The sequence below is a fragment of the Marmota marmota genome, unplaced genomic scaffold (assembly GCF_001458135.2).
Source record: "Marmota marmota marmota unplaced genomic scaffold, marMar, whole genome shotgun sequence".
NCBI classification, from domain to species: domain Eukaryota; kingdom Metazoa; phylum Chordata; class Mammalia; order Rodentia; family Sciuridae; genus Marmota; species Marmota marmota.
In genome coordinates this window covers 12,211,294-12,231,485 of record NW_026000242.1, presented here as the reverse complement: position 1 = coordinate 12,231,485, position 20,192 = coordinate 12,211,294, and the positions used below count along the sequence as shown (strand labels likewise).

Genomic DNA, 20,192 nt, shown 5'->3' with positions numbered 1-20,192 from the left:
TTCACATAATTTTTCTCCTTAATTTACTCTTTACTATACAAATCAGTACCCATCTTATAAGTGGAAGGCCTGAAGACTGAGAAAATAAAGTGACTTGCCTAAATTTTTGTCATTAATAAGTGGTGGAAACCAGTCATTCTGACTCTTAAATACTTGGAACCCCCCAAATCATATGATGATTAAAATGAATCTGCTGTATTTGTGTGTTTATTTAAAACCATATAAAATATTCAAACACAAAACAGCTATCTGTTGCTGAATGATATTTTATTAGCTTAATAATTTGGGCCTGCCCTTAGCATTAATAAGCTTCAGCAGTAGTCACAAGATTTTCATTCACTGGTAGGGAAACTTTCTTATTTTAAAAAATGCAATTAGGAAGGGCATCTACTTCTTGGGAGCTGCAGTGACAGCAGGCTTCTCTTCACGAGTGATGGGAATGGTACGCTCAGGGCCAGAGGCCTGTTTCCTTGGTCCATTCACAGTGAGGACTCCATCAGATGACAGGGATGAAGTAATAGTGAGAGGATCCACATCAGCTGGGATTCGGTATTTCCTGTGGAACTCCCTGGAGATGAAACCATGTTCATCCTAATCCATGAGAAGAAAGAAAGAAGCAAAGAAGTAAATATCACTTGCCCAAAACTCAGATATCTCATTCCCCTTAGGGGAGACCAAAAGCCATAACAACATGAGACAATAATAACAACAACTTTTCAGGTTTGTGGCTAGGATAAGGTTGCCTAGAGGGTCACTCCTACAAATAAAAGTCTAAGAAACCTGCAACAGCCTCAAACTAGTTCTTTATAACACTGAAGCACTGTTATGTTTAGGGGTATTTTACAAAGGTTTAGATCAGTGTTGGCTAGACCTACAAGATTTGGAATCTCATTCTGACATTGAGAATCTGAGTCCCTGAGAAAACCCAGAAATTGTCCAGACTCTTCAGGAATGTTCCAGACACACAGGACTGCTGCTTAAAAACAAACAACAACAACAACAACAAAAAAAACAACTCCATGGAGACTGACCCGGTCTGAAATCACATGAGCAAAACTGAAACAGCCTGAGGACATTAAATTATACAAATTTTGAAAAGGTTCTGAGTTATCATTAATTGTTCAGAAGCAATTTTTAAATTTTCAGAAAGTCATGGAAAACCATTGCATGTTTCAGAATCCCCCTGCAAGAGTTATTGACCCTAAACAGGCATGGTGGCACATGCCTACAATCCCAGCTAGTAGGGAGACTGAGGCAGGAGGATTACAAATTCAAGGCCAGCCAGCCTGGACAATTAAGCAAGACATTGTCTCAAATTAAAAAAAAAAAAAAATTAAAGAGCTGGAGAATACCTCAGTGGTAGATCACCCCCTGGGTTCAATCTCCAGTAATAAAATAGAAAAATCAAACAGTTGACTGTAAACTTTATGCCTGCTGAATCCCAAACATCTATCTAAATAAACTTTCAATTAACTGATTTCCTCATCCACCTACAAGGGATTAGGTGCTGATAAGCTTTGAAAAGTAGGCAAACCAAGTAGTTTAACATTCAGATGGGCCTAAGAGAAATGAATTCCTGAACATCTAAAAGAAAAGTCACAAACTCCAGTGCCTTCAGGGTGAATGTAGTTTATGTAATTACGTAAAGCAACCAAGTGTCAAGACAACACTATGCCTAAGGCAATGGTTCTGGTCTTGGCTATAGATTAAAATTACCCAGGGAACTTTAAGAAATGCTGATTCCTGAATTACACCCCCTAAAAATTCTGATTTAATTAGTCTGGGGTATGCCTGAACCTTGGAATTTAAAAAAATTCTCATGATCCTAATGCAGCCAAGGTTGAAAACCCCTGGCTTAAATGGGGAGTGAACACCCTATCCAAAGCAATCAGAACAACAAAGGCTATTTCTCTGGGCAAACAAAACAAGTTTATCCCTAATTTAGTTTTCCAGTCTCAGAGGCTGATGGCAGTACCTGGTGTACAGGATACACTGAATGAGCATAAGGGAAAAAAACTCCATACCTGGCGCTCTTCATGCTTGCCATGCACCTCAATCACATCTCCCAGCACCTTGACCTTGAGTTCCTCTGGGGAGAAGTGCTTCACATCCAGGTTGACAGAGAACCTGTCCTTCTCCATACGCATCTAGAAACAGCAAGGGAAGTGAGTAGGGAAGAGAAAAGATGGCAAGAATGTTGATTACACTGGTGCAGTCTCATTCTGCAGACTTGCTTTCTATCTAGGTATTTCATCTTCCTCTTGTGTATTAAAAATAACTTTTGAATAAACATGGCTCTCTGGCTCAGGGTAGCCACCACAGTGGTACCCAAGGCCTACTTCTTGGCCACAGGCCCAAACTTTATTTAGGTACACAGGAAAGAATACTGACCACCTAGGAGACCAGTCACAAGGATGGATGTGGGCCTGGCTTCTGCTGCCTTGCTGACCCAGTGCCTAGCTTTGTCATTTGTCTATGAGACAAAGGCCCCTTCTTTTTGCTCAGTTCTCTGCCAAATTTCCCACCCACTCAATCTGGAATGTTCTGTTGATCCTGCTTGTCCTTTCAAAGCCCTTGCCCACTCAGCTGCTGTTTACTCACACTTAAATATTTTTAAACCAGAGCTTATCTATGATAGCCTCTGTTCACCACATTTTCCCACCCTCTTAGGATAAAAGGGGGTCCTAAGACTGGACCCTGGTTATTTCCATATAAGGGTTGGCTCCAGGCCACTGCCCTGCCACAGCCCTAAGGCACCTGGAAAACCATAGAGAGAACAGAATGAAAGAAAACAGTTGACTGTTATCTCCAGCTCCACTCAGTGGGGATGAAGAGCTCAGGATGAGATAGGTCTCCCTGGGCTCTAGAACTTCATAATAAAATCTGCTAGGAGTATGAGATATTAGCAGAGATGAGCAAAGGAGTTTGAAGACAGCTTTTTCCTTGTAGATTATTATGAATCAAACCAAAAAGGTTATCCTGCTTAAAAGGGAACAGAGGATGATCTTCACTGTGTATTTTAAAAAAATGTAATAAATAGGATACAGAGGAGCATCAAATAGAAACAGGTGCCTGGGGGAAGGAAGCATTACTAACCCCACTTTTTTCAATTCTGGACACATGTGCCTAAATGGCTTAGGCAGGGGAAAAAAAAGAAAAATAGAGAATATTCAGGAGATTCCAGGAAGGGCTCCTGTCCTGGCAAAAGGGAGACTCACCTCTGAGAGTCCAGTGTCAATCCAGCTGGGTGCCCGCAAGAAGGAGGGTGGCCGAAGGTAGAAGGGGCTCAGGGAAGTGGATGTTGGGAAGAGGTCAGACTCCAACAGGTGCTCTCCGAAGAACTGGTCAAAGAGGCGGCTGGGAGAGTGGAAAGGAAAGAAGGGGCGCCGGATCCAGGGGTGGTGAATGGCGATGTCCATGGCTGCTAAGTGAATGCAGGGGTCAGCTGGCTAGTCAGCTCCTTCAGCTGCAGCTACAGCCAGCCCCTTATATATGCAGTCTTGTGAAGCTTCTGGAATGGTGATGTCAGGGGTTTTATTATCCCAGCTCACCGCCAGTTCATGGAGACTTGTGATCAGGGATTTGGCAGTGTGACACATACCCGGTACTCACTGAGCTAAGAAAAGAGAAACACAAACACGTCTGAGCTGGCCAGTGACTTGTCATGGTCTTGTTTCACTGGATTTCTGTCCACACCCAGTGGCACCCACCCCCATCCTCTGTTCTCTAGATCTGGACAGAGTCAGGAATCCCAAGCAGGCGCTGGCCGGCCCCTCCTCCTCCCTTCCAGTACTGCATGCCAGGGGAATTGAGCCAGCAACTATCTTGGGCCTGGGCAGGGACTGGAATCTTCCTAGGCTGGGCCCCAGGGACATTAACTCTTTGTGGGTCCCTGGGGGAGAGCAGTGAATGCCAATATGTCAGTAGCAAGCATATACTGGGTGCCCTGGGTTGACCTGGTTTCAGGAGAAGACCCTGACAATCTGGGCAGTGCTCCCAAAAAAGGGCAGTAAAGTTTCTTATATCTTTTATGCTGTGGGGCTGGCATAACATTAAATCCAGAGTGTTTATTAAGCATCATGCATGTTGCTTAAGCCTGAGGAGAAAAGGTGATGTGGAAATGTGCAAACTGTTGGTGAGGGTCTCAGCTAGGCCCCTCAGCTAGGTGAGGGTCTCAGCTAGCACCAGCTCCCCTCCCCAGCTCACTCCAGGGTCAGGACTCCCAGCTGTCCTCTCAGGCCCCCTGCGACAGCTGAAGCGTGTGCAGAGGAGGGGACTGGGGGTCTGGGTCAGGCGGCTTTGGTCACACCCTCATCACTGCACTCGGGGCCCCTGCTCCCTGCCCTCCCCGCAGAGGCTCTGCACTATTTTGGGTGGTGTAGACCCCGCCTCCGCCTCCGACTGAGCTCTAGCTCTCTGGGCAGCTGGAGGGGTCGCGTTGCGCCTGTTGGGGCCGCACCTCGGAGCAGGACTGCTGCAGCTACTGCCGCCATGTCGGGCCGCTCAGTGCCACATGCCCACCCGGCCACCGCCGAGTATGAATTTGCCAACCCGAGCCGCCTGGGTGAGCAGCGCTTTGGCGAAGGTATGGGCCGGTCGCCACCCCAGTGCCTCCCACCCCCACTTCCCGATATTCTGGGCTGACCTCCCAAAGTTACTGGCTTCCACCCCACTTCAGGCTTAACTGAACTCCTGGGGCAAGCCATCTCCCACTCAGACTCCCCGCTCACCCCCCTCAACCAGGGCTCTCTTCCCTCCCTACTGACCTCAAGACAGACATGGGGCCCTGCAGTGCTTTGATACCTGCATCTTTCCTTTCTTTGTGCGCTTCCCTAAGTCCCTTCTACCCACCAAATCCTGGCTTGGCTTCCCTGCTCTACTGCAGTTTCATTTCCTTTCAACACCACCCTCTTCCCAGCTGTCTGCCTGGTTCCCCTTCCCTACTTTTGACTCCCCTCCGGCTCTTCCCATTCCTGCATCTCATGATCTCTCATTTCACCCTTGTGCCCACCTTATCCTCCCTCATCCTGCCTCTTGCCTTCTCTCTCTGCCCTCAGGCCTACTTCCAGAAGAGATCCTGACCCCCACCCTCTACCATGGCTACTATGTGCGGCCTCGGGCCACCCAAGCTGGGGAGGGCAGCAGGGCAGGGGCCTCTGAGCTCAGGCTCAGTGAGGGCAAGTTCCAGGCATTTCTGGATGTGAGCCACTTTACCCCAGATGAGGTGACCGTGAGGACTGTGGACAACCTACTGGAGGTGTCTGCCAAGCACCCCCAGCGCCTGGACCGCCACGGCTTCGTGTCTCGAGAGTTCTGCCGCACCTATGTTCTACCTGCTGATGTTGACCCCTGGCGAGTCAAAGCTGCTCTCTCCCATGATGGCATCCTTAACCTGGAGGCACCACGAGGTGGCCGTCATTTGGACACAGAGGTCAATGAGGTCTACATCTCCCTGCTCTCTGCACCTCCTGATCCAGAGGAAGAGGAGGAAGCAGCCAGAGTTGAGTCCTGACTGCCATAGACCCAGCACCCAGCAAGTCCCTTCTACCTCCCGAAGTGATCTGAGCAGCTGCCCACCACCCCAGAGGTAGCAGCATCCTTGGGGGAAGGGAAAGGTGCATGGTCCACAGTGTATGGTTTGGTCTTTTGGGGACGTGTTATAGCATTTGGTTTAGTTCTGGGTGGAACTGAATAAACCCAAATCTTGGGGCCTCCTTTGTGCTGCTCAGTATTCTGTGGCCTGGAAAATGGGATGGGTGGGAAGGAGAGATCATAGCCAGCTAGACAAAAAGGTCCTGTTATATGTGCTCAACGTCACAGTACCCTGAGCTCACACTTAGATGCTGAGATCACGGCCGGAAGCTAACACTGGCTCCAGATCAAATTCCTAATCATAATTTTCTCACAATGCAACAAAAGAGAGAGTGATCCTGGGAGGGAAAAGGGATATGCCATCCAAACAGCCCAGAGGGCACTGTCTGAGCTGGTGATTAGAGACACAAAAACAAGGGTCTCCAGACTGTCTGGCCCTTTTTGGGTAGGGGTTGGGAAAATGATTTTTGGCTGGGGAGAGTTGCCTAAAGCCCTGGAGTGAATGCTTTGTTTTTCCATACTAAGGTCTGTCCTCTGAAATGGTTTCTGATTCTGATGGTCTGAGTATGCATACATGGGCACAAAAGCCTCCACCGTTGTCACTGAACCCCACAGCCTCCTCATCCTCTGTACAAGGGAGGCCCATGTGAGGAAGCATTGTCTCAAAAAGAGGAATTACTGCATCACTTCACCTAATCCAAGACTAAATGCAGGGATCTAGGTCTCTTACTGGGTTGGTGGTTAGCAGGGAAGCGTCCCTTGTAAGTAAGGTCTTACGGCTATGGGCATGGTGTGTTCAGGAAAGCCTGGGGGTCTATCCCCATACCTACTCTTTAATCAAGCGGTTGTGCATGTCTATGATTTGGGGAACATTAGAAGATTTCCTTGCCCTAGAGTGTATTTTTTTCCAGATGGTGGTAGACACTTGAAATTCTTCCATTTAAGTGATTTTTCTTGACTTTTGGGGGTAACAGACTGATTTGAAAATCTGATGAAACCGTAGATACTCTTCCAGAAAAATGCACATGCTCCCAAATTTGACAATACTGTTTGAATAGTTTCACACAATTTTGGGGATCCATTCATGCCCCTTTTAAGGATTGTGGATCCCTAGGATAAGAATCCTCACTTAAAGAATTCAATTATTGATTAAAGGACTGTCTTCCATTAAAGATCAAAATGCACTTAGAAGAAATAATATTATGTTCAACTGTTCATTCATCCATCGATCCATTCATTCACTCAACAAATATTTATCAAACTCCAAGTAATGCACTAGGGTCTTGAAATGAAAAATGAAAATCTTTCTTATATACTCAGAAATCTTACCATGTAGTTGAGAAGAATAAAAAAAGAATTCTAGGGCTGGGGTTGTGACTCAGCGGTAGAGCACTTGCCTAGCACGAGTGAGGCCCTGGGTTTGATCCTTAGCACCACGTATAAATAAATAAATAAAATAAAAGGTATTGTGTCCAACTACAACTAAAAAAAAAAAATTAAAAAAAAAAAGAATTCTACTCAGACTTCAACCAGAATACCTTCATATTATTCTGTTATTTATTTATTTGGGGACTGAGGATTGAACCCAGGGCCTTATGCCCATTAAGTATGAATGCATATGAACTCCACTATTACATATAATTATAATGCACCAAAAAAATATTTTTAAAAAAGCATGAACTCTCCCATCAAGCTACATTCTCAGCTTCTGAGCTCTGCCTAAAGAAAAGGATTTCTTAAAAGAAAAAATTTAATTATTAATCAACTTCTGGGATTTTTTTCCCCTTTTTCTTTTCTCATTATTGAAGATTGAACCCACTTCAGGCTTAACCGAAATCCATCTCCCACTCAGACTCCCCATTCACCCCCCCTCAACTAGGGCTCTCTCTCCTTCCTACTGACCTCAGGACAGACATGAGGCCCTTACCCAATATGCAAGGTAAGCATATATTGGGTAAGCACCCTACCACTAAGTTACATCATTAGTCCTTTATATATTTTTTAAATATTTATTTTTTAGTTATAGTTGGACACAATACCTTTATTTTATTTACTTATTTTTATGTGGTGCTGAGGATTGAACCCAGGGCCTCACACATATTAGGCGAGTGCTCTATCGCTGAGCCACAACCCCAGCCGTAGCCCTTTATATTTTTATTTTATTTTGTGACAGTCTCCCTAAGTTGCCTGGGCTAGTCTCAAACTGGCCATCTTCCTGGAGTTGCTGGGATTATAGATGTATGTCACCATGTCCAGCTTCTGGGGCAATTTGAATGACAGAGAACTTAGAACTTCATCAAGTAGCCCACTCCATTTTCTTTTCGGACATAACTTATAAATTCTTCCTTCTGTTCCAAAATCTGCATTTGGGTATCTTCTGTCCATTGGTCTGTTTATGTACAGAAAACAAATGCAATTATCTTTCACTTGAAAGTCCTTCAAATATTTAAATGTAAATCATATTGCTTTTTTTATGCATCCCTTTTCTGGGAAATTGTGCCTAGTTCTTTCAGCTATACGTTATAGCACTTTCCATACCACATACTACACAGATTTCTTTTGAACACACTGCCATTTGACAGTGTAACTTGAAATTCAACATACAGACCTAAAATTATTATTCCAAGCATGAATTGACTAGTATACTAGAGACTTCAGTAGAATAATCAATAACCTTATTTATCACTCTACATTCCTATTAATATTGCTTAAAACACATCAGGTTTTCTGCCACAAATGCACTGTATGGAGTTTCTGGATATCTAAAAATCTTTTAGGTGATTTCCTATAAATTACAGAAGAGGTTGTTGGAAAGGGACCAAATTATGGAAAGCTTCCATAACTGGAATTCTAAAACGGTCGCCCTGGCATCCTCCTGCAATACCAGATACTTGGAAGGCTGAGGCAGGAGGATCATAAATTCAAGACCAGTCTGGGCAACTCAGCAAGACCCTATCTCAAAATAAATTAAAAGAGCTGGGGGTGTATCACAATTGTAGAGCACCCATGGGTTCAATCCCCAGAATCTGAAAAAAAAAAAAAAAAAGATGCTGGAATTCTATCACGTAGGTAACAGGAAATTACTGATAGTTTTTATTTGTTTGTTGTTGTCATTGTTTTTTAGTTGTTGATGGACAGAATGCCTTTATTTTATTTACTTTTATGAGATATTGAGGATTGAACCCAGAGTCTCACACATGCTAAGCAAGCACTCTGCCATTGAGCTACAATTCCAGCTCTACTGATAGCTTTTGACTGGGGGGAGATGAGCAGGTAACAGGATGAAAAGAACACAGTTAATGGTAGACTACAAAATGGTCTGCAGGGCAGGAGCATATGCAAAGATTGGGGCACAGGTAATAATATAAGATAATTACCGGAGAACAAGAAGCAATAATAATAACAACAGCTAAGACTTACTGAGAGCTTCTCATGTGTCAGGCCTTGATCTAGTGTTTTGCCTACATATATATCATTCAATCTTCACCACAATCCTATGAGGTTGTCATTCTTATCCACATTTTTCTAAGAAGATGGGGAGAAGTTCAGAGTCCAGGGTGTTCTGTGGAGTCCAGAGCTGAGGAAGACACTAAAGATGAGGTGAGAATACTGAAAACAAGATTTGTGGGCTTTATATACTTTTGTAGAACTCATAATTTCAACAGAGGAATTTGCTTAGCTGCATCCTAGTTGCTGGAAAGTGGGGAATGAGTCTAACTTAGAGACAGAAGCCACAGCTGTGTGAAGATTTTGTAGTCCTGAAACTAGGGATGGGGAAGTTAGTGGTCAAGAAATGCTGAGACCATTCCAATCATAGAATCATCTGATTCTATACCAGAAAGCGGATTAGATGATAAATTTATTACCTCTGCCTTACAATCCTGAAAACCTAGTCTCTAAAAGTTTAAGTGATTTGCCCACATTAATTCCAATAGCAAGAGAGAATATAAAAGAAATCCATTTTCTTAAAATTCAGTTTCCAAGACACTCTATTATTCAAACCCAGATTCTGGACAGAAATCATAAACAATTGGTACCAATTACCTTGGGAATGAAACTCAAATTTGAGAGGTGCTTGGCGAAAATAGGGGAGACTCTACTATGGAGGCTATATTTCAAATGCAGCATGATCTAGTGGAAAAACTTTCCTAAGGAAATGCAGAGTCCTTTTCTATCTCAGGTTTCTTTTTTATTTGAAGCTGGAAGCTCAAAGTTCATGGTTTCATTAAAAGAAGCCTCAAATCCCGAAGGTGAGATAGTTGTCACCTGGAGCCCTGTATGTTGTTCTACTCTTGGCTGGGAACAGTCACCTGGGAATCATTCCAGCAGGTGACTTCCAAAGTCCAACCTGTTAGGTTGAAATCTGACACTGACAGAGACTCCCTAGGAGCTGCCACGGAAAGCTAAACCAGGAACCAGGAAATGCACAAGCCTCTTTATGTTGGAAAACAGCTGTGCTCCCCGGGGGACCATACGCCATGGGAAACCAGCTCTGCTGCAGGGGAAGCTGGTGAGTAGGGTGGAAGGGCAGAGGGTATCTATCATCTCTGTTGGTATATGTGGGGAATCAGAGAGCCTGGAGATACTGCCTCCCACTGCCACCTTCCTCAGCCTGGTACCTCCTGGTCCCCACACCAGAGCAGCATCTCCTTCCCATTTACTCCTTTCAGGAGACCTTAGAAAAGACAGCAATACCCCACTCCAGTGTCCTTAGCAGGGCTGGACATGGTGAATTGGCATTGTTTCTCTTTGTTCTCTTTCTTCCTTTCCCCTTCTCTCCTTTCCCTCCTTCCCCAGGTAATAACAATAGTTGTAGCATTTGAGAGCTTTCTATGCCAGGCACTCTACAGTTTCATCTAATTTTCCCAACACTTCTATGAGTAAGTGGTCTTACCCCTCCTCCCACTTTATAGCCAGCCAAAAGCTGAGGCTCAGAGAGGTGAGAAGTTAACTTTCTGGTCCTGTGACCTGGCCAGAAGCAGGTAAAGCAAGGTTCCAACCCAAGCCTGCCTGACCTCACAACCCATTCTTCCACCACTAGTAATCACAGATCAAGCAGATCAACTTTAGAAAAAGTTTCTGTTTAAAAGGGTGGAAGTGGAAAGGAGAATATCCATGGAATATATGAATATAACTTTCATACTTATTTGCTATGTGATCTTAGGCAAATCCTTTAATTTCTCTGTGCAAAATATAGATTAACGTAACTCTTATTATTTAGATCACTGTTTTGTTTTGAAGAGCAAAGGATATAGTATATGTGAAAACCTCATACTAAGTTATTTGTGGTATTGTAGCTGTTCTTTTGCAGAATTTTCACCATAAACTCCAAGACCTAATACTGACCACTATCATTCTGTAGTCAGCACTAATATTAAGGCTGTCTTGTTGATTTAAAAAAAAAAATCCCTATATTTGAAGAGACAAGCAAGGTACATTGGAAAGCAAATAGGACTTAGGGTCAGTACATTGGATTCAAGTCCTATCCCTACTAATTATTTATTTTCCTTTATTAAACAAATATTTATTGAACATTCTATATATACTGGGCACAGTGATAGATGCAGAAGACACTAAAAAAACAAAAAAAGAAAATAAATTTGACCCTTGCCTTCTTGAATAAGTTACCAAAGTTATAAGGCCTTAGTTGACCCATCTATAAAATGGGAACAAAAGTACATGTCTTCCAGAATGTTGTTATCACTGAAAACAAACAAACAAAATACTCTTTAACATATATAGCAAATTAGAATAAATTTTTAAAATAAATTAATTAATTTAATAAAAAACACTCTTTAAAATAGTGAGATGTCTATAAAACAGGACATCTAGTAGCAGAACAGCTTCTAGAGAAGGGGATATAACATCTCATTCACTCCCCATCTTCCCAAGTGTTTATGTTCTTTATTATTGGTTTGTTCATTTCTGATGGTGGTAATTATTGATAGTCATCTTAGCTTCGTTATTGATGCTCATTATAGACAGAAATGTGCGTAGTATCTTCACTATTTTATTTAATCCTTACAATAGTCCCATGTTTAGATTCTCTCTTTCCTCCTCCTGCCCTCTGCTTTCTCCTCCCTCTCTTCTTCTCCATATTCTTTTTTTAATATTTATTTTTTTTTAGTTTTCGGATACAACATCTTTATTTTACTTTTATGTGGTGCTGAGAATCTCCGCGCATACCAGGCTACCGCCCGACCGACTGCTTGAGCCACATCCCCAGCCCCTCCTCCATATTCTTTATTGAACTCAAGGGTGGTCTACTACTGAGTTACAACCCCAGCCCTTTTTATTTTTTATTTTGAGATAGGGTCTCACAAAATTGCTCATGCTGGCCTTTAACTTGGGATCTTCTCTTGCCTAGGCCTCTTGAGTTACTGGGATTACAGATGTGCACCACTGTGCCTGGCCCCATGATGTTTAGATTCTAATATCATCCTCATTAATGCTCAAATAGAAGACTAGAGAAGTTCAAAACCTTCTGAAGTCTTACAGCTAACCTGACCAGTCAGTCTGACTCTAAAACACATTCTAGAGACACTTTGACAGACATTCTAACCAAATCTATTTTTGTTCCTATTAAAATATTAATAGGATCAGATAAAAATGGTTCTGTTTCTAGTTATCTCAATAAACCTTCAAAGACTTAATGATACTATGACAAGTGAAGATTTTTATTTTACTTATTTATTTACTTATTTACTTACAGTGGTGCTGGGGATTGAACCCAGGGCCTTGTACATGCTAGGCAAGCACTCTACCAACTGAACTATATCCCCAGCCCAAAGATTTTTATTTTAAAATATTCTTTGTTGTTGTTGTTTTTTTTTTCAGATTATAAAAGTAATAGATAAGCTGAGTGTGGTGGTGCATGCCTGTAATCCCAGAGGCTAGGGAGGCAGAGGCAGGAGGATCACAAGTTCAAAGCCAGCTTCAGCAATTTAGTGAGGCCTTAAGCAACTCAGTGAGACCCTGTCTCTAAATAAAATATAGAAAAGGGCTGGGAATGTGGCTCAGTGTTTAAGTACCCCTGGGTTTAATCTCCAGTACAAAAAAAAAAAAGTAATAAACATTCATTACAGAAAATTTGGAAAATAACCAAGAAAAGAAAATGAGGGGGTGGGGTTATGGCTCAGTGGTAGAGCACTCACCTAGCGAGACACTGAGTTTGATCCTCAGCACCACATAAAAATAACTAAAATAAAGGTATTGTGTCCAACTACAACTAAAAAAATATTTTAAAAAAAGAAAATGAAAATCAATTTAAAAATAAACAAAAATCAATAAGGCACCCACTCTCCCCTGAGGTACATCTCCAGCCCTTTTTATTTTTTATTTTGAGACAGGTCTTGCTCAGTTTCCCAAGTTGACCTCAAACTTACTATCATGCCTCAACAGCTGGAGTTCTGGAATTACAGGCATGTGTCACTGTGCCCAGCTTCTTATCTTTTTATTAACTTAATAAAAAGTAAAATTTTCATGCTATTAGGTGTTCTCCCGACATCCTTTTTAAAGTGGTTACATGAATTTCCATTGAGTGGGGCTGGGGTGTAGTTCAGTGGTAGAGTACTTGCCTAGCATGTGTGAGGCATTGGGTTTGATCCTCAATACCACATAAATAAATAAAATAAAGTCATGCTGTCCATCTACAACTATGTAAAAAACTTTTTTTTCTTTTTTTAAAGGTAGACTTTTTTAATATTTAGTTTTTAGTTTTAAGTGGACACAATATCTTTATTTTTATGTGGTGCTGAGAATCGAACCCAGTGCCTTACGCATGCTAAGCGAGCGTGCTACCACTTCAGCCACATCCCCAGCCCCCCAATTTTTTTCCATTGACTGGATATACCATTTATTTGGTCAGTAACCAAATATTGAACTTCATGGTGTTTTCTATTTTTTGAAATTATAAACAATGCTACAAAGAGTAGCCATATTTGCACATGATGTATTATTTATTAGGATATAGAATTGCTATATTTAAGGCTTTTCATGCTTATTTCCAATTGCATTTTGGAAGGATTGAGCCTATTACAACTGTGAGTGCCCATTTAGTTTCCTGAAGTCTGATGTAAAAATAAATTGTCACCTATTAACACTCTGGGTTGTATCCAAGCACTGTGCAATATCCAATTTGGAAAGAGGTTCTGTTTACTAAAATTGGTTAGCCCTAGTCATTTTGTTTGTTTACTTATTTATTTTTGCAGTATTGAGGATTAAACCCAGAGGCACTCTGCCCCTGAGCTTCCTTCTAGCCCCCCCCCCTTTATTTTTTTGAGTTGGGGTCTCTCTAAGTTTCCTAGACTGCCCTCAAACTTGTCACCTCAGCTTCCCAATTAGCTAGAATTGCAGGTGTATGCTACTGCACCTGGCTAGTCATGTCTTTTGGAATTGATGTTTTTTCTATCCATTTAAATAGAAATAACTAGGAAAGCAGTAAGACAAGGGGCAAGGAATTAGGCGATTCTCTGTCTTCTAGGATAAGACTATTAGCGGGCAGCTGTAACACAAAACAAAAACTGAAGCGGTAGAGGAGGAAGTTGAAAGAGAGAAGTTGTTTTTTCTGCTGAACCACTTACTTGTAGCATTTGGATGAAGTGTAACTGCTCTCAACTCAGTAGGCATCAAAACCAAAAATCACACCAAAACCCAGACCTCTATCAAAAGTATAAGGAAAAATCCTGATTTTTTTCTACAATAGTACAGTCAACATAATTTAGAAGTCTGTCTCCTCTCTTTCTTTTCAATTAGCAAAAGAAGGAAACTCCCCGGGGAGAGGAGAAATCAGACAGACAAATAGGGTCGGCTGTGGTGAGATTTGGAAATGTACTAGCAAGAAAAAGCATCCGAGTAAGTCCAAAACTATTCAGCCTATTTCCTCAGACAAGTGTTTTTTCTTTGGGTATCAAACCGTTGACAACTACATAGACACACTGGCTGCTCTGGGGACCCTAGGGGCTTAGAAATTAATATTAGAGGTCTGTCCTGCAGTGAGGGCAAGCTAGCTGAGTCACTCACCAAATTCAGTGCTCCCTGTGCTGTAGACAAAGTACTCCAAAGGACATTAAAGGTTAAACATCTCTCACTTTCTGCTAATTAAAAGCAAGGACAGGGAAGCCAGTAGGGAGGTCACTTATTGGAAAAGGACTTTGAGGGGTCCTAACTAATTAGCTCTAACAGCTTTTATGACTCCCAGAATGAAAGTCTCAAGTTGGTAAAGACCCTGAAAAAAAAAAATAGTACAGAAGAAGAAGCAAGAGGGTCTCTGGATCCAGGAATATCCCATTATTTGGCAGGTTTCCCTTACCCTCTGCTGGGGATTAGCTTGTTAGACAATCCCAGAATAGCCCTCAAGCCAGCAACATTTCCCTGGCATGTAGTGCTGGTTGCCTAAAGCTGTATTTTGGGTTTGGTTATGTCAGTTGTACCACTCTACCTTCCAGAACCATCCATCTGGGAGAGGTACCCTTGAGAAATGCTTTCAGGCTGAACCTGGCTCAGGATGAATTTTTAGGGAATGTTACAGAGACCACAGAACAAATAATGAAAGAAGGGAGGTCAGAGCTCTTGCACATAGGTGATCTGTTTTTCCTATCACAGGAGCTGCCCATCAACTTTCCAGAAGAAAAAGAAAAAAGGTAACTTTGAGGGAAAGCCCTGGGTAGAGCAAATTAGAGGAGACAAGACAAATGATATCTTAGGAAAGGGCATAAAGGGTGGGGCTGGGGATATAGCTCAGTTGGTAGAATGTTTGCCTCACATGCACATGGCCCTGGGTTCAATCCCCAGCACCACACACACACACTAAAAAAATAATAATTATAATAAAAAAATAATAAAGGAAAGGGCATAAGGGTAAAAAAAAAACAAGTGGCCTTGGATGCAAAAAAGGAAGATAATACACCAAAGAGAATCTTTAATTTGCTGGGTTCAAGAGTAGCCCTGAGTCTGTGGATCTTATTTCTTTTATATTATCTCAGAGTGGCAGGTTGGGGCACCCATTCTTTCATTCATTTAGTAAATATCACAGAGCATTTATATTGAATGTGAGCCACTCTGTGAGGTGGAGGCAAAGAAGCACAAGAAGGGCACATGGTCTCAGCCCTGGAAGAGCTGAAAATCAAGTTTGAGAGGTAGACTCATGTAAACAAATAATGATAACATTATCTATTTGTGCTGTAATAGATACTCACTCATGTGAAAGATACAGAAAGGAGAAAGTGAGAGAGACTTGATTGAAAGTGGCCCACTAATGTGACTGAGCACTAACCTACCACATAGTAGTCAGTCTGTTTACTAATTTGTCTGCCCCAGTAGTCTCTAAGCTCCTGAAGCAGTAGAAACCGCCTCCTCATGCTTCTATCCCTAAAACGTGGCACAGAGTCTCAACATATATTTATGAAACTATGTCAGGGGCTGGGGAAAATGAGGATGGAAGATATTATGACCAGATTGTGAAAAAGACAGATGGTATACCCTGCGAAGGAGTTCAGATGTAGGAACAACAGAAGTGAAAGAATTGGGAATGGAGACAGGAAGTGTAGAAGCCCCCCACAGTAGTTAACTAAAGATCGAAAAGGGCGGTCTCAGCAGAAACAGAGAATGGAGTTAAGTTGGATTTCTTCCCTGCAGGGAGCCAAGCAAGACGCACATTGAAGAAGCAGCAACAACAGCTGCAGCAGAATTTCACAAAGGTAATGACAGGCCTCAACGCCTCTTGGGACTACTCAGACATGGGATCCCAGTATTTATCTTTTTTACCCTGGGACAAACACATCTCAGTCATCTGTAGAATTTGCTGGTTCTGCTTAGCCTCCTCTGTCCCTAAGGAGCAAAGTAAAGGGACCTCAGTCTAGTTTGCTCTGCACTAGCGGTGAGGGGCAAAACCAAGCCAAGCATCATCTTTAATTCTGCCAATTCCTTGCAGGACCATGAAATAAGAGGACACATGTATGAGCAGGTGTTACAGCAGCCTAAATCTCAAAAGAGGAATCAAGACCTCAAGTTGGAGGAGAGCAACTTACATTATGCAGACATTCAAGTGAACAGTCTTACCCAACCACGCTCTGCCAGTGAAGTGAAACACTGGTATTTAGAAAATGCTACAGAGTATGCTACCCTTTGCTTCCCCCAGGCCACACCTCGATATGACAGCAAGAATGGGACTCTGGTGTGAGCCTCCGGAGCAAGAACAGTTTCCATCTTTTTACCACTACTCCTGTGGGGAGAATCCACTGCTTTGGGGAATGAGTGGCCCAGGGATGTTGGCCACATTTTAATCTTAAAGAGCTCCAGAGCCCTTTGGAATTATGGATGTCTCCAGCCTCTCTCCTAGGCTTCTTATTTGCCATTGTTAGCTTGGAGTTGTGATTAGGTTAGTTATGGGTGAAAGAGTTCCACAAAAAAAAAAAAAAGGTTAAGTGAACTGTGCAGGAAGGTAGGCCCTTGACTCCTAACATTGCTCAGGCTCTCAAGTGCGGAAAAAAACCGGCTCACGATGAGCTGATTGCGTTAAGTTTTATTTAATGGTATCACTTTTACACACCTTAAACTCCAAAGTTGAAGAGGGGGTGCTCTGGAAAACCATTCTGAGCTTTTGCATACAGCCTCCAGGGCTGGCTTGGGCAGTTCCCTCAGTGGCGGCGGGATCAAGGGTCCCACACCTAGGGAGATAAATGGGGGCGTGCGCTGAGGCACGGAAGAAGCTTTCTCCAACCACTGGCCACGGGAACTTCAAGTCACCAAACAGCGTGGAGAAACCCGGAAACTCTTCTTGGCTGAACTGGTAGCTATTGCTCCGTGGAGCCGCAAAATCAATAAACAGCGTGAGGAACAAGCCTGGTCCGTTTTCTGGGGCGGGGTTTTGAAGCGGGTCCCCGCCCAGCAGAAAATTCAACCAGTAGTAGCACCTGAGCGACCCCATTCTCTGCCCGCGCAGCTGCGGGACTCGGGTGTGGTTTGGCTGAACAGTGGGAGGACTCTCATTGGTTGAAGGAAGGCCCTGGGCGGTGCCGGCAGGACAAGGGTCCAGATTCGCAGGGGGCGTGGCCAGGGGGACAGCCAGATCAAGGCCTGCGGGGAGTGGTGGTCTGATGGGTTGGGAGGCGGGTACGGGATGGTGGGGGCGGAGTCTGGGTTGGCAGGTGGTAGAGTCCGGGTCCCCGGCGTCCGGGGCGCGATCTAGCAGGGGCGGGCTCGGGCCGGCTGGAGGCGGGGTCCGGAAGTCGGGGGCGTGGAATCAGGGCCGGACCGGGCCAGCTCGTGCTGGCTGCAGGAAGGCGGAGCTGCGGGGATGCCTCCGTGTTACCATGGCAGCGGTAACGCTGCGGCGACGCCAGAGAAAGCGCAGGCTGAGTCCAGAACGGCTGGGGACCGAGATGCTGAACCAGACATACCGGTACTTTGAAAGGTAGGTGCTAAAAGTGACTGGTAACTGGAAAATATTACCACGAATGAATGTCCAGATCGGATCGAGCGAGGGGGAGACGGTGGGATGAGAAGAATGAGACGGATTCCTCTCTGAGCCCTGGAGATTCTTAGTGTGCAGTTTCTGTTTTAGACTTCAAGAGTATAGAGACGAGGGGTATCGCGCTTCCCCTTCTCAACCTGCACACCTTCCTACCCAAATGTCGCTGACCCTCTGTTGGTCCCTAAAACGGATTAATCTCTGAAGGTGGGTAAGAGTAGTGAAAATGAAATCCCAGCACAAAAAAGTTGGTAAGAATAGTATCAACATCAGAGAGTGCTTGTGAGAATTTAAAGGACTAGCAACAGTGTATAATACGTACTCGAATGTTGGCTGCCACTATCATCATCACCATTATTATTTTACTGGCTTGTTCTCCTTGTGCTTTGGTGCAGACCTAGGTAGTGCAAGTAGATTTATACAATGTGGACCAGGGGGGCTGCCACCACTAATTGTTGGAGCAACTCCTACCCTATTTTCTTTCTTTTTTACTGGTGCGTTTTAGTTATACATAATGGTGGTATTTGTTGTTACATATCAGTACATGCACCCAATACAACAATATAATTTGGCTAATATCCCTCCCCAACACTACCTCACAACCCCATGGTCCCTTTTCTCTGTTTCACGATCTCCCTTTGCTTTTTATTCTATCACTCCCCACCTTTCTTTTCCTTTTCCCCCCTCTAGCTTCCACATGTGTGAGAAAACATTCAACCTTTGAGGTTCTGAGTTTGGCTTATTTCACTTAAAATAATGATGTCAAGTTCCATGAACTTGAAAATGAAATGATTTATTTAATTTTTCTTTATGCCTACCCTATTTTCTATATGTTAGCCTGGGGGGTAAAAAAAATTACCCCTAATTCCAAGGTTTACTCTGTAAGCTTAAAGTGCTGTATATACATTTCTACATTAGAATTATACGTTTTGGAGTTAAGGATGAATTCTGGGAATTAAAGAATAAATGCCAAGAAGCAAAGCTTCCAATATTTCTCCTAATTATCTTCAGAATATACATTATGGCCCTTGGCTGATAAGTGAATGAATGAGGGAAATGGATAGGAGAATTGCTCTTTATTACTATGAAATCTTAAGTAACTGGAATTTAAAATGCCATTGGCATAGCTCTGTTGTGATTATAATACCTTAGGCTAGATTTCCTGCTAACCAAGGTATTATTTTGGTATTTCAAGATGCTTAAGATAGGTTTGGGGGACAGGGCCTGATCCAACTAGTTGTTTTAGCTTGTGGAATTTCTTTCTCTTCCTGAATATTTGCCCATTTCTTTCTTTTCTTATTTTAAGGTGGCTCTGATTTGGCCTTCTGGGGACTCTGAAGATGGGAACTCAAGTGATTATGAGATTCGGTAACTCCTTGGTGCCAGCAAAGCCCTCTGTAAGTCTGTGGTGCACTACTGAGAGGAATGTGGTGACATTACTGGAATTTCAGGATACCTCTATATCTGGGGGGATTTTGCCACTAGAACTCACATCCTGGAACAGAATTTTTATGTTTGCCTTCTTTTCTTGTTTCTCCTTATGGAAATTCTAGCTCACATAAGCCTTGATTCATCATCTTTTTCTGAAATTAATAAAGTCAGACAAAAGTTGAAAAACTCTAGCAGTTAATAAGAACATATGCATTGTTTAAAAGACAAAGTTTGACTTAGAAATAACATATATTAATTACAAAGTATTTGATAAATATCAAAAAGAAGTTAAAAAAAAAAAACACCAGGCCACAAGTTGTCCATCCAGAAGTAAACATTGTTCATATTTTGGAATATATTTGTCTAATCTTTTTTTCTTTATGAATGTTCTACATGAGATCATATTATGTACAAGTTTAAATTTTTTTTTCTTCTGGTATTGGAGTTGAACCCAGAATAGTTCTACTATTAAGCTACATCCTCAGCCGTTTTTATTTTCAGACAGGGTCTTGCTAAATTGAAGAAGCTGGCCTCAAACTTATGATCTTCCTGCCTCAGCCTCCCAAATAGCTGGGATCATAGGCATGTGCTACCACACCCAGCTTATGTGCCAGCCTTTTGACTTTGCTTTTTTTTCACCCCATGTTTCTTTCTTTTTCTTTTCTTTCTTTCTTTCTTTCTTTTTTTTTTTTTTTTTTTT

The 20,192-nt window shown here is 42.7% G+C and overlaps 4 protein-coding genes across 11 annotated transcripts in view; 3 read left to right on the top strand and 1 right to left on the bottom strand.

The window, feature by feature from the left end:
• Positions 1-248: 248 nt before the first annotated feature.
• On the bottom strand, positions 249-3,729 carry Cryab (crystallin alpha B). Of its 2 annotated transcripts, none has more exons than XM_015489896.2 (3): positions 3,219-3,729; positions 2,025-2,147; positions 249-591 (listed from the first exon to the last, which is right to left on the bottom strand). In XM_015489896.2, the coding sequence occupies exons 1-3, from the start codon at positions 3,417-3,419 to the stop codon at positions 388-390; spliced, it is 528 nt and encodes a 175-aa protein (XP_015345382.1). In that variant the 5' UTR covers positions 3,420-3,729; the 3' UTR covers positions 249-387. The 2 variants fall into 2 exon arrangements, with proteins under 2 accessions (XP_015345382.1, XP_048651986.1); XM_048796029.1 differs by lacking the exon at positions 3,219-3,729 and adding an exon at positions 2,392-2,547.
• Positions 3,730-4,353: 624 nt separating this feature from the next.
• On the top strand, positions 4,354-5,711 carry Hspb2 (heat shock protein family B (small) member 2). 3 transcript variants are annotated; one of them, XM_048796028.1, is made up of 2 exons: positions 4,354-4,564; positions 5,220-5,711. In XM_048796028.1, the coding sequence occupies exons 1-2, from the start codon at positions 4,492-4,494 to the stop codon at positions 5,510-5,512; spliced, it is 366 nt and encodes a 121-aa protein (XP_048651985.1). In that variant the 5' UTR covers positions 4,354-4,491; the 3' UTR covers positions 5,513-5,711. The 3 variants fall into 3 exon arrangements, with proteins under 3 accessions (XP_048651985.1, XP_015345381.1, XP_015345380.1); XM_015489895.2 differs by having other exon boundaries at positions 4,360-4,585; XM_015489894.2 differs by having other exon boundaries at positions 4,374-4,585; positions 5,058-5,711.
• Positions 5,712-9,777: 4,066 nt separating this feature from the next.
• On the top strand, positions 9,778-17,431 carry CUNH11orf52 (chromosome unknown C11orf52 homolog). Of its 2 annotated transcripts, XM_015489893.1 has the most exons (4): positions 9,778-10,102; positions 15,196-15,233; positions 16,228-16,289; positions 16,523-17,431. In XM_015489893.1, the coding sequence occupies exons 1-4, from the start codon at positions 10,071-10,073 to the stop codon at positions 16,769-16,771; spliced, it is 381 nt and encodes a 126-aa protein (XP_015345379.1). In that variant the 5' UTR covers positions 9,778-10,070; the 3' UTR covers positions 16,772-17,431. The 2 variants fall into 2 exon arrangements, with proteins under 2 accessions (XP_015345379.1, XP_048651984.1); XM_048796027.1 differs by lacking the exon at positions 15,196-15,233 and having other exon boundaries at positions 9,892-10,102.
• Positions 17,432-17,749: 318 nt separating this feature from the next.
• The window catches only part of Dixdc1 (DIX domain containing 1), an 81,999-nt gene continuing 79,556 nt past the window's right edge, over positions 17,750-20,192 (top strand). Inside the window, exons 1-3 of one of the 4 annotated variants that reach the window (XM_048796021.1) lie at positions 17,796-18,004; positions 18,155-18,268; positions 19,368-19,458. In XM_048796021.1, coding sequence (XP_048651978.1) covers positions 19,402-19,458 — 57 coding nt within the window. In that variant the 5' untranslated portion in view covers positions 17,796-18,004; positions 18,155-18,268; positions 19,368-19,401. Of the gene's footprint in view, positions 18,005-18,154; positions 18,269-19,367; positions 19,459-20,192 lie in introns of those variants that run through there. The other 3 variants (XM_048796023.1, XM_048796020.1, XM_048796022.1) reach the window with 3 other exon arrangements.